Source organism: Tympanuchus pallidicinctus, unplaced genomic scaffold, assembly GCF_026119805.1.
Source record: "Tympanuchus pallidicinctus isolate F22 unplaced genomic scaffold, pur_lepc_1.0 scaffold14, whole genome shotgun sequence".
NCBI classification, from domain to species: Eukaryota; Metazoa; Chordata; class Aves; order Galliformes; family Phasianidae; genus Tympanuchus; species Tympanuchus pallidicinctus.
Window position 1 is genome coordinate 3,915,230 of NW_026294659.1, and position 12,360 is coordinate 3,927,589.

General features: G+C 40.4%; 1 protein-coding gene across 4 annotated transcripts in view; it reads right to left on the reverse strand.

The window, feature by feature from the left end:
- APOO (apolipoprotein O) overlaps positions 1-12,023 on the reverse strand; it is a 29,881-nt gene extending 17,858 nt beyond the window's left edge. Inside the window, exons 1-5 of one of the 4 annotated variants that reach the window (XM_052674104.1) lie at positions 11,900-12,022; positions 7,896-8,006; positions 5,501-5,620; positions 2,100-2,154; positions 1,043-1,138 (exon numbers count right to left, since the gene is read on the reverse strand). In XM_052674104.1, the coding sequence (XP_052530064.1) occupies positions 1,043-1,138; positions 2,100-2,154; positions 5,501-5,620; positions 7,896-8,006; positions 11,900-11,908 (391 nt within the window). In that variant the 5' untranslated portion in view covers positions 11,909-12,022. Of the gene's footprint in view, positions 1-1,042; positions 1,139-2,099; positions 2,155-5,500; positions 5,621-7,895; positions 8,007-9,726; positions 9,750-11,899 lie in introns of those variants that run through there. The other 3 variants (XM_052674103.1, XM_052674102.1, XM_052674101.1) reach the window with 3 other exon arrangements.
- Positions 12,024-12,360: the final 337 nt, after the last annotated feature.

Consider the following 12,360-nt stretch of genomic DNA (forward strand, 5'->3'; position numbering starts at 1 on the left):
ATATACATCTAGCAACAGTTAGTGTTTTTAGTTATAACTGTCATAGAATGGCTTGGGTTGGAAGGGACCTCAAGGATCATCAAGCTCCAACTAGATACCTGTACTACATGGGATTTTTAGCTTTTATTAAAACTTAGGACCTTATATTTCAGATTCAGTCTCAATACTTTTTCTCCTCCCCCCCTCCCCCCCCCCCAATCTTCATGTTTTTCATAATTCTGCTAGAGACAACTGGAAACTGATATCATTCATAATTGTGTAACTCAAGAAGCAGGAGTTTGAAGAGAAATGTCAAATGGATTAAGACAGAGATCTTGATTGTCATGAAAATGCCCACACCAGAAAAGAAAGCATTATTACATCTTATGAGGAGTACAAATGTGAATGTATATATTGATAGAATGATTTCCATTTCTGAATAGCCAAGCATATGCTTTATTTCTTCAACAGTTATGTTTTATGTGTACTTTTATCCAAAGGGAGTCCTCCCTAGTGTTTCAGTTCTGCAACTTCGTAGTTCCAGTACCAAAAAGTATTCATCTTGTTTTACTTCATTCCACTACAGTACAATATTCCACTACAAATACAAAATATTTGTTCATGATTAACAGTTCTTAACATTTGTAACATTTATGTTTATTTCTGTGAAAGTATAATAGATTAGTTTCTTCAACTAGTGCAATGAAACTAACTCTGTAGTTCTCTACAATAATTTACGTATGTGATCAAGAACTAAAAAAGATTTTTTGGCTAAGAAAAAAAAATAAATTCCTTTCCTACTTTTGTTATATTAAACCAGAATTGAAGTGGATCAAAGGCCAGAGTCCAATAACAGATACAATACTCATAAACATTAATTAATGGTTATATACACTTTTTACAAGAAGGTTCTGTATAATTTGAAGAATACTGTAGAAACATGCTTGTACGATTAAGTCAGATCTCACGTGTCACAGTTACAAATCAGTAACAAGAAAGAATCCCACAGATAAACGTGCTATTCAAAATTTTATCATATGCAGTTCAAAAGGTTCCCACTAACCTCTGGCAAGAAACAATCCAAGAATTCCAGCAAAACCTATCACACCGAGCCTAGGATAAAATCCAGCAGGGGGGTTTTGCAGAAATTCAAAGCCCTCTGAAAAGAAGTCAGAGCACAGTGCATTAATGTAATGTGAAAGTGTTTTTGTGATAAGAAATCATCAATATACGCTGGCGATTGTTACAAAACAGAGTTATCAAAACACATTTAACTATCACGCACATTTTAGATCTGCTGGCATTAAATTCAAAAGCCTTTGAGATCTTCTCTAGTGACACATGAATGGAACTGAATATTGTATTGTATTTACCAATTTTTGTAGAAGACTTTGCCTTTGCTACCAGGCCGCCTGCTTTGCTCTGCTCTTTTGCATGTTGATTATAACCTTTTCAAATTAATGTTTAAAATCCTTTACAAAATAGATTAGTGCATTTACATGACGACAAGTATTGGTTTCAGTGAAACACTGTACATAAAACAAATCACAGATCAAAGGAAGAACACAGCAAAAACAAAGCTCACTCCAGGGTGGGAGTCTGATGAAGATGAAACACCTGCCATAAAAGAGATCACGAGACTGTTGAATTCAGGAAGGAAGAGGTGCAGTATCTGAAAGGAGTCCCAGATAGCATCCATGCTCAGTCTCAACGAGACTAGATATGATGCTTCCAAAACATTCAGAAATGAATAAGTTACTTTGAATTAATTCAAAATTCTTAGGAGATTCAAGGAAATAAAGCAGTACGAGGTAAATTTCAGTTACTGGGCTGAGTCAAGCAAATATTAATATATTACGCTTGGTTTAGGCTGGGAATACTTTGTCAGTCTTTTCTTCCTTATGTGTCATTCTTAATAATATTGGTTATGAGAGATGCAGGTATCAGACTTCAGCTGTTTAGAAAAGGAAATTTAAATTGATACACTGTGCACAGAAAAGTAGTCTCAAATGGATTAAGAAAACCATATACAGTGACTCCTAGTGAAATTCCTTTCTGATAACAGATACACTACAGTCCTACATTTTAAAGTGCTAGTCAAGAAAACTAAACTGATTTACCTCTACCATGCTCAACAGCTTTCTCTAATTTGGGCATAGCTTTGGCATAAAGATCCTAGAAAAAGAAAAGAAAAGAAAACAATGGTAAACAGATACCGATCAGATAAAACACTAACCATAGATTTTCACTGGAAAAAAAAAAAAAAAAACCAAAAAAAACTGTTGGGTCCCTAATGGAGCCTCCTGATTAAACTAACTATAATGCCTGTGTAGTTTTGGACCTGTAAAACCTACCTGTAGATCTTTTCATTTAATAACAAATAGAAATAGAGGAAAAAAAACAAAAACATGCATTGCTTTGTACTAATATACAAAACCAGCAAAGAAACAGAGGAAAAACAGAACAATTTCACAGTTTCAATTTTACCCATCTTAAGAAAGCTACTTGTTTTTATTCCCACTTCCCCATTCACTTATTGCAGGGTTATGCTAGCATACGTATTTTTTTCTCCAAGTGGTCTTTGGATGGAGATTAAACACAGTATCTCAAAACACAGGAGTCTTCTTCAATATTTCACTGATTTCCTGACCACATATCCAAATTATTTGCAGAGAGAATTTCAGGTTTCTCAGTGTACTCAGTCATTGTGAAAGTACTTGAGTAAATGCAAAGGAGGCAAGTACAGCACTGCAACAAACTCTTTCCCAGTGCTTTGAGGGGAGACATAGCTTATTTTGCAAGGTGATACATTACTCTTTTCAAGAAACTGTATCCAACAAAAACGAATTTTCGAGGTGACTTGGAGAAACAAGATGTTGGTACACTGTCCTAAGTAGATTGAAGGGCACCTTATCAAAGCAAGGTTTTACGTGGACTGAAAATATACAAGACATAACAGACATGCAGATAGATACATATATATATATGCAGAGTTCACATCATGTTTTATCACATTAAGAAAAAGACTGAGTAAGAATAACCTTGCTCATTGCTATTAAGAGAAAAACCTTTAACAAGTCAGACAGTATAAGACTATTCATTAATTAAGGAACAGGTTCATTAACATGTATGCCCAAAGCTAAAGAAAAGAACGGTCTTGCAACACCACTTGAGCTCTATCTGTGGAACAGCATTTGTTTGGGATACTGCACATAGATATCATCTTCAGAACTTCCATTTCCTCACTGTCAACAGTGACCTAACAAAAACTTGTGGCAAAAAAAAAAAGTATAAGCATGTGACACACAACAAACTTAAATGGGTGTTGTTATTACAAGCCAGTGAAGGAAACAACAAACAAATAAACAGTGTTCTAAGGACCACGTAGGCTAAGTGGCTGTGATCTATCACAGCTCACACAAACCAGTATTGAATTGTTTCCCATAGGGTTAAGTAATTTTAGAAAAGTAAAATTCTGAATATAGTCAATTTCCTCAATCCTGTGGGTTGTGTTTTTAAAGACAATTGTGAGACAACTAAAAGATGATTTTCTTTTTTCTTTAGCATGTCTGGGGTAAGAATCCAAATTATCTCTGACTACGGTTAAGCAAGCAAGATGATCCCAGGCCCATACAGGCTACACGTTCTCTTCATAGAATGAGTCAGTAAACCACTGCCAGGAAATGGCTTGTTGGGTGTAAACAGAACAGCACGTTTCATGTACATGACCACCATCCAGCCAAAAAAAAAAAAAAAAAAGGCAAATGAGAAGACAGCAGGCCAGCGAGACACAAAGCAGTGTTTACAGCTTATGAGTAATCACTCCAATCAGCCAACACAATTTATCTCAAATTTCACCTCAGAATTACCATAGGTTAAAGAGGGAATCAGAGGCCAGAACTCTAACTAAATTAGAGAACTCTAAACAGAAAGTCCCCCATTGTCTTCAAAACTGAAGCTAGCACGTCTGCTTGATGATGGCACTTCAGAAACACATCACTAGTCTGAAAAACCCTGAATATTTCTGCAAAATGTTTTGGTACCATTAATGGTCAGTACCACAACAGAGAACGTGCAGACAGGAAGGACACCCTGATCTGAACATTTTGGCTGTTTGTGCAGAACAAGAGAAACAGTTTGCAGCTTAACAAGAGGGTTCACAGCTGTCAGTTTGTAAAGCAAAGAAACATGTACAGCTGCCAAGAGGCAACCAGATGACAAGGATGCCCTTGCTTCAAAAGTCAGCTTCAACACTCCCTGGGCCATCATACAGCTCAGTACTCTAATATCAATAACTTAAACCTTCATTACAAAGACCTTTGCTATCGTCTTTGCTCCAATGACTATTCTTGTACTGCATGACTGTTTATTATAAACATGATGCCTAAGCAAAATATAAACGCAAGTTTCAGAGTAAGGCCCAGAGGTCAGGTTTGCTGCTGAGTAGCAGCTAGGGGATTTTTGCTCTTCAGGAGAGCCAAGTTCCTGCTCTCAACATTCCCAGTCAGTAAATACTGATTTTTAAAACTTTTTTTTTTGTTGTTTTTTGGTTTTTTGTTTTGTTTTGTTTTGACAGAGTTGTAGTGTGTCATATTTGCAAGGAGGGCAATTCAGTACAGCTGCCTGCAAAACACACTGCTTGAGCATGCAAAATGCCAATTTATCATTCTGCTGTCCTCTTGAATCACAGGACAGGACCAAATCCAGATATACCACAACTTGCGATACCTCAAACTTTCAAACTTCTGTATAGGAGAATGGGCATCTAATTAATTGTACTAAGCAAAATGTTCAGGCTTTATTAGCAAGTCTAAAGGCGTGCTATAAAAGAGCAAACATGACTTTACGTTATTAATGTACTTGAACAGATTTTTAGTCACAAAGATTAGTTTCCAGCATCTAGTGCTATCACTAAAGTGAGGGAACCTCAAAAGCCTTTTCTAATGCTTTCTGCACAGCAAGTTTCCTTTAGAGGTAATGCTACCCTGAAATAAATAAATAGATAAATCATTTTACAAATATTAGAAAGCAAACTTCAAACAAACAAACAAAAAACTCCAAAACAGCAAGTTTTCCTGCTGTAAATAAAACTTAGGAGGTTTGTTCATGCAGACATCAGCACTTTCAACAATAACAATTGATTCTCAGTTTATGAAGTTGATCATCAACCTCCCAAGTAACTTTGTTCCCTGATAACTACTTCATGAAAATTAACTGCGCAAAGAATTTACAGACAGTAATTCTAAGCTTCAGTTAGTAACTTTTTTTTAAACACAAATTGTGGAAATAGAAGGGAATTAATTAACAGAAAGAAAAAATAGCTTGAGTGATAAGGGGTAAACACAGCTAGCTTGTGGAAAATATTAGGAGATGCAGCATTTTGAAAAAAAATACTTGCATAGCTGTTATTTTCTTCCTAAAAATCCTTTGCTGCTATCTATTAATTCTGTGCCTAAAACCAGAACCCAGCCTCCACCCTTACCACCAAAGCACTACCAGACACAACACAAGACCATGATACCTGGCACCAGGCTGTGTATGGCTCCATAGCATGCCGTAGCTGTGAAACCCCCTCCTCCAATTGGGTTTGTGGATTCTCCACATATTTAGTCTCACGAGCTGGAGAGGAGTAGAGTGACAGCTGTGAATATTAGCAAACAAGAGGTTAAAAACAAAGGTGTAACTGTAAGTAAGTTCTCAGGGTACAGTCTAACCAGAGGACATCTAACGTGGTGGTTACTATATGAACAATGCACAATAAAAATTCAGGTACAGCTTTGAGACAACCATTATGAACTAAGTTTAATTATACACTGTGATGAAGATGACTGCTAATTGCTGTGCATTCATCTGTAATTCATCCATAGTTGCTATATGATTCCAGTCACAGGTTATAGATTAATATTAAACTAGTTAATAAGAATACAAAACATAATAGTGAAAAATGTTTCTAGTCTTAATCAGCTCTGCTGGTTCCCAGTTAATACACTCTGAAATCACAGTTGATCATTTTCTATATTTGCACAAGCCATCATTAAAGAGTTTTAGTTGTTTCTAACGCAGGTAACATCCAACACAAATTTGGCTATTACTGAGCAGGAAAATGGTGCTACATCCCAGTGTTGCTGTCATTAATCACATCAGCAACTGTCAGAATTAATAGCACCACGCGCCTGAGCAAATAGAAATCTGAAGAGCAGTGAGCATCCTCACATGGTAGATAGAAAAACACAGTGTTCAGTGTTTTGCATCACAGTGTATTTATTACAGTCACCTAAACACATTTGAGACTGTAGCACTCAGTTCAAAGATTGAAGCCTATTCTGCCCAGCAGTAAAGTTCAGATCAAAATAAAAACTGTTCCTAGTGGTTTCTACACTACACAAATGTTTATAGTGAGATATTTTTATTTTATAACACATTTGCTTTGGTAGTTTATTCTCAGCTAACATTAAGAAGCATAGCTAGCACCATTTCAAGTTGGAAAACAATGCTATCTCTTACATAAAAAAAAAAATCTGCTAATGGTAGTTAAGATACAATCTGACAACTTGTGGATTTCCCATAATATTTTAAAAGACAAACATCTCAAGTTTCACTTCCTCAGGAAATGCTGTCATCTCTTGCTATACTCAAAACCATTGTAACTTTGACCCCAACAGAAACCCCAGTGGACGTGCCTGACAACAGAACAGAAGTCTCAGGGAGGAGAATGAAATTCCCACGCATTTTATGAAACCGGACGGCTGCCTGGTTTGAAATGAACATAGGCTGTGAATGCTCAGGACAGCAGCCAGAAACCCAGTGCTGCACATTCTGCTCTGCTGCTGGTTGGCAAGCCAATGACTCAGCACACACGTCATGTCAGCCTGCTGCCTCATTACTGAGTCACACCAGTGGTGGCACGGGGCACGCCAGAGGTCCAGGTTACCATCACCAAGGTGAAGTCAGGAGGCCGCTTCAACCGCTCCTCTCAGACTGACTGCCCACGGGAGCTGCTGTTGCAGACACACACAGATGACCCACGTACACACAGATAGGTTACGTTTTGTTTTCCTGCTCGCAGAACACTTGAGCTTGAGCTGAAGTACTTCATATTTTAAGGCAGCCATAAAGCTGTATTTAGTTACGAAATACAAAAATACACCTTTCCACTGTTGGAGGCAGTTCCAAACCTATGCAACGATGCCAATGAGTAACTACACAACTGCTTAACAGTGTGTTCTAGATCTCTCCTTACGAAACAGCCAAAACCACCACCTCTACCACCTTAGAGAAGAAATAAAGCAGCAGGTAGTTATTATCATTACTTCTCATATTAGTTGTTAGTTACGCCTGAATGCTGCGAGGCAGGGAAAACTGGTATAATTCTGGGCAGAGGCAATCTAGCCTGTAGGCTACAATGTTCAGGACTGAACTTCACCAAGAAAAAATTTTGCCTGAAAAAAAGAAAATAAATTACTGTGTTTTTAAAAATAAAACCTTTTGATTTTGCCGCTTTATTGGAAAACACAAATGAAATTTTATTACGGTTTTCCAACACTATTCATAATTAAAAATATATGGTGTTACTTAGATTAAAAACAGTCCTGTGGATTTTAAACATGACCACAGTAGGTCTACAAATGGGAAAAATAATTTTTCAATGAAGAAGAAAAGGCTTCAACACAAAAAAGACTTGCATACAGACAAGTCTATGCTGTCAAGCAGAGAGCAGCAGATGCAGCCCTGGGTAAGAGAAGCACAGTCACATCAATGCCTCTAATGCTGAAAACTGAGAAGCAAGTTTAAAGGTAGGAATACAAAGTGTAAAGAGCAGTACCTAAATGAGTTTTATACATCAAAGCATAGCATCTTTCAGAATACTGCAGGTATTCTTGCATAGATGTAATGCTAGCTGCTCTAACCATACTTACCTCATCAATTTTCAGCAACTCTTTTTTGGACGTTCCCTTCTCTGAAGAGGAAGCATAAACCTGGATAGAAAGCAAGCTCAGGCTTACTGGGGTGGCCCCCAGCCGAATCACCTATAAACATTAGGGGAAGACAAACATATCTGTAAGTTCAAACAGAATGCAAACATGTTTGAACACCCACCCATGTAGGTTATATACATGGCCCAGTAGATGATAAACAACAAATTAACATGGAAGTCAGGGGAGAGGGGGAAGTCAGCAGTGCAGCACCTAATGCTGTCAGGCACCTATATGAGAACATCTTGAATATTAGGATGGTATTTAGAAAAGCCTAACACTGGAGGAGACAGTAGCTATAAAAGCTTTCATCTCACAAAAGGCCTTCCATTTTCTCCCACATTTGTCAACCTTGCCAGTATAAATTCTAAGAATATGATATTCATATTTTAGCTTTATGAGTGTCCATAGCACCATTATTTTTTATTATGCAGTCAGTACTAAAGAATTCAGCCTTTTCTTTCTAGTTGTTGAAGGCATCAGATCAATCACCAATTTCTAACAATTTTAGGAATGATAGAATGCCTCGGTCTGGAAGGAATCTCAAAGCCCACCCAGCCCCAACCCCTGCCATGAGCAGGGCTGCCCCGGTCCTCATCCAACCTGGCCTTGAGCGCCTCCCTCCAGGGATGGGGCACCACAGCTTCTCTGGTGAAGCACAGGTTGCCCACAGAAGTGGTGAATGCCCCATATCCCTGGAGACACTCAAGGTCAGGCTGGATTGGGCTCTGAGCACTTTGATCTAGCTTTTGGTGTCCCTGTTCATTGCAGTGGAGTTGGACTAGATGACCTTTAAGGGTCCCTTCCAACTCAAACGATTCTTTGATTCCCAGAGAAAATTTCCCCCAACATTTAACCTAAATCTCCCCTCGTTTAGCTTAAAACCATACCTCCTTGTCCTATCACTATCTAGGCCACAGTGAGGTCTCCCTCGAGCCTTCTCTCCAGCTCTCTCAGCCTGCCTTTGTAGGAGAGATGTGACTGAGTTTGAATACCTCAGATTCAAGCCTCACAACACAACCATCTCAATGAAGGTGAATGTAATTCTTCTTATATTCTTGACCTACACCATTTCTTTACAGAAGAGAGCACTTTAACCAAAAAAAAAAAAAAAAAAGTATTGGCTGTGTAATGAAGCAAGCATGTGCATTTTCCAGCAAACACATCTCCTTATTAACAACAATGCTTTACTCAATAAATGCAGTTCAACAGGAAACCTTTCAGTGCCTCATGCTCTCATTCCTGCTCGATAGGCCTGTGCTCTGGTTGTGCAGCAGTTACAGCTAGGCCTAGCTCTGCCCACAGCACCCATTCCCAGCAGTCTTGCTTTGATGGCAGACACCTCCTATCATGAGGCAACCAACCCGGCCCATTTAGCCACAGGTCAGTCCTGCACGGGTGGAAAGCTTCATGCGGGGTCACCAAGCTGAGGCTACTCATGAACATATTTGTGCTGACGAGCACCAGAGGGCCGTGCAGTCTGAGAAGGGAGGGTGAAGAAGGAGAGGGCAGCACAAGAACCAGGTCATAGGATCGCTTTTCAGAAAAAAACATGAGGGATCTGATGGATCAAAAGGTATGGAAAAACTTACTTAAAAGTGAAGTTTTTCTGTATTTGTATTTACAGACACGTTATTACAGCACTATAATGGAACACCACAAAGACTGGGTCAGCTCTGTTCAGAGCCAAGGAAAGATGGGAGCAATCTGCAGCATTGATGCTTAGAGACTTTTCATGTACTCCCATTAGCCAAGATGCACAAACACCACTAACCATTCATAATTGCAGAATATATTTCCTCATTCTCGCCTTTTTTCACTGCAAAGCTGTTCTCTCACTGAAAAGGCAAAGATTTAAGATGCATTTTCATTCAGAGAAATACGCTTTCAGTAAAATATTGCTTCCTGTGATTTTGCAAATGCTTAAGAATAAAACACATGGCTAGAAAAGATATCAAGACACCCATCCACTCTTACCAGAGTAATTTCAAACTAAAAGACAACTTCAAGGAAAGGCATAGAGACAAGTATCTAAAGTTTAATTCCCAAATATGGCAAAAGTTTGTTATATGAAATAAACACGTGCACATTTTTCACGTAATGTTTCCACAAGTGTTTACTGTATAAAGTAACAACGAAACCGAGCAACATCACAGAATAATACCAAAATTAATAGCATAATTTGTTTCATTATGATAAACAAATCCAGACTGCTGCATTACACAGTAGGCAAGGTTCTCCTGCTTCAAATACTACTTATGTTCTAGACGTCACCAGCAGAAGTAACAAGTCCAAAATGCTTCAGTGCACTTCAGTTTTCCATACGAGTCTGCATGCAAGCCGTGGAGCATAAGGATGGAACAATCCTGGTTTCCTCAAAGAGACCAAACCGACCACACAGCTACTCAAACAGAAAACAACTGCTGCTCATAATCATAAGATAGAAGTGCAGGAAGTCTTTGACGGTTTCATATTTACATGTTAACCATTAGAAGTCTGAGATCAAGCTCTCCTTAATGCACTGTCTAAGCTACACAGCAATGGCCCTCCATACTGACTATGTTCCCAGGATAGACATAACCAGTAATCAAGTACCATATATACATACAAGCACAATAAATCTCGTATTCACCATTGTGAGAGATGAGTAGTTCTGCCTCAAGCTTCCAAAGCCTACATTTGGACTTCACATCTTAGCTCCATATTAACCATGTATTATCAAACCAACTGGTTTAGTATCACATTTTTGGAGAGCTGCGCCCTCAGTTTGCCTGTCTTACAGCTGTTCAGTTGATACCAAAAAAGTACAGTAGGCTCTGTCTGGGTGCTCTGCAGGGCTCTGCATTTACTTTAATGAAAAAAAAAACATGTTTCTGACTGAAGAAATAAACATTATCTGAAGACACCAGAACACGCCTAAGTAAATTATATCTAAAAATCCAAGTGGAAAATGCAATCGCATTTCAAAGAAACAGGATATCTCAAGGTGGAAGGGACCCACAGTGATCATAGAAACACAGAACGGCTTAGGTTGGAAGGGACCCCAAGGATCATGCATCTCCAACCCTCTGCCATATGCAGGGCCCCCAACCTCCACATTCAGTGCTAAACCAGGGTGCCCAGGGCCCCGTCCAATCTGGCCTTGAACACCTCCAGGGACAGGGCAGCCTCCTGGCTCCATACTGCCCTCCTCCGAGTTCTTAACCACAAAACGCCAATAGGAGGAATAAATTGCATATTAGTTCTCAAAACAAGTGATGGAAGATGAGCTAAAAGATTAAAGAGAAGTCGTGCCATATTTTTCCTCACATCTATAGCTTTGCATTTTACTTGTTATCATTATCATCAACTTGTCAAAGCCGGGGAAGAATATAACAGAACGATTCCTCCACTGTACCTTCTGGGAAGGCTGATATTTGCCCTAGCATATGAAGTTACTATACAGAATCGCGGAATCTCAGAATCGACAGAAACGACAAACGCATCCAGTCCAACCTGCCCGCACCATGCCCACTAACTACATCCCTTACTGCCACATCTACACGGTTCTCGGCCACTACCACCACCACAGACAGCGACATCGCCGCTCCGGGCAGCCTGCCCCAAAGCAGCAGAGCAGTAGCAGGGACAGCAGTCATAAATGTGCACACCCGTTATCAGCCCGCAGCGCCGAGCTCCGCACCCGCCCCGGTGCTCGGCACCGCTCCAAGGGCGCCCCCTGCCGGTCTCACCGCGCTGCGCCGCCCGCCTTGAGGATTCCCACGCCTCCCGCCCGCCCACAGCCACGCCAGCTCCTCGCCACTACGAGGTTCACTTGGGACTGGGGAGGCCGCAGGGAGGGCTGGCAGGAAATGCGGGGCCGAGCCGAGGAGAGAGGCTGAGGAGTGGGGATGGGCAGCCGCGGGCGGACCGCGCTAAGCAGTGACGGCCACCAACAGCTCCCTCACCTTGAGCATGGTGCCACCCGGCTACTGCAGCCCCCACCAGTCGCAGTTATGACGTAAAACAGCGCGTCGTCGCGTTGTGATGACGTCGATCAGCGCGCCGCTACAACCACCAGTGAGCGACAGTTGGGGGCTTACGTCACGGCCTGCGCACGACTCTGTCCCAAGGCGCATGCGCAGATCCGCAGCCACTACGTCATGGGCAGGGCAGCTGGTAGCGCCTGCGCAGCGGCTGGGAGGAGGAAGGCGGGAGCGGCTGAGAAATGGCGTCTGGAATGGTTGTTGTCTCTGCGTGCCTCAAAGACAGTCATCCAGACTTATTCAGCCCATTACGCCTACACTGCTTGGTTTGTCATTCAGCTGTAACTAGAATAATAAATACTAAATTCCTTTCAACTAAGATAAACCAAAACAATGCTACGGTCTGATTTAAATAATGGGAAATCTCTTCCCATGTTATCAGT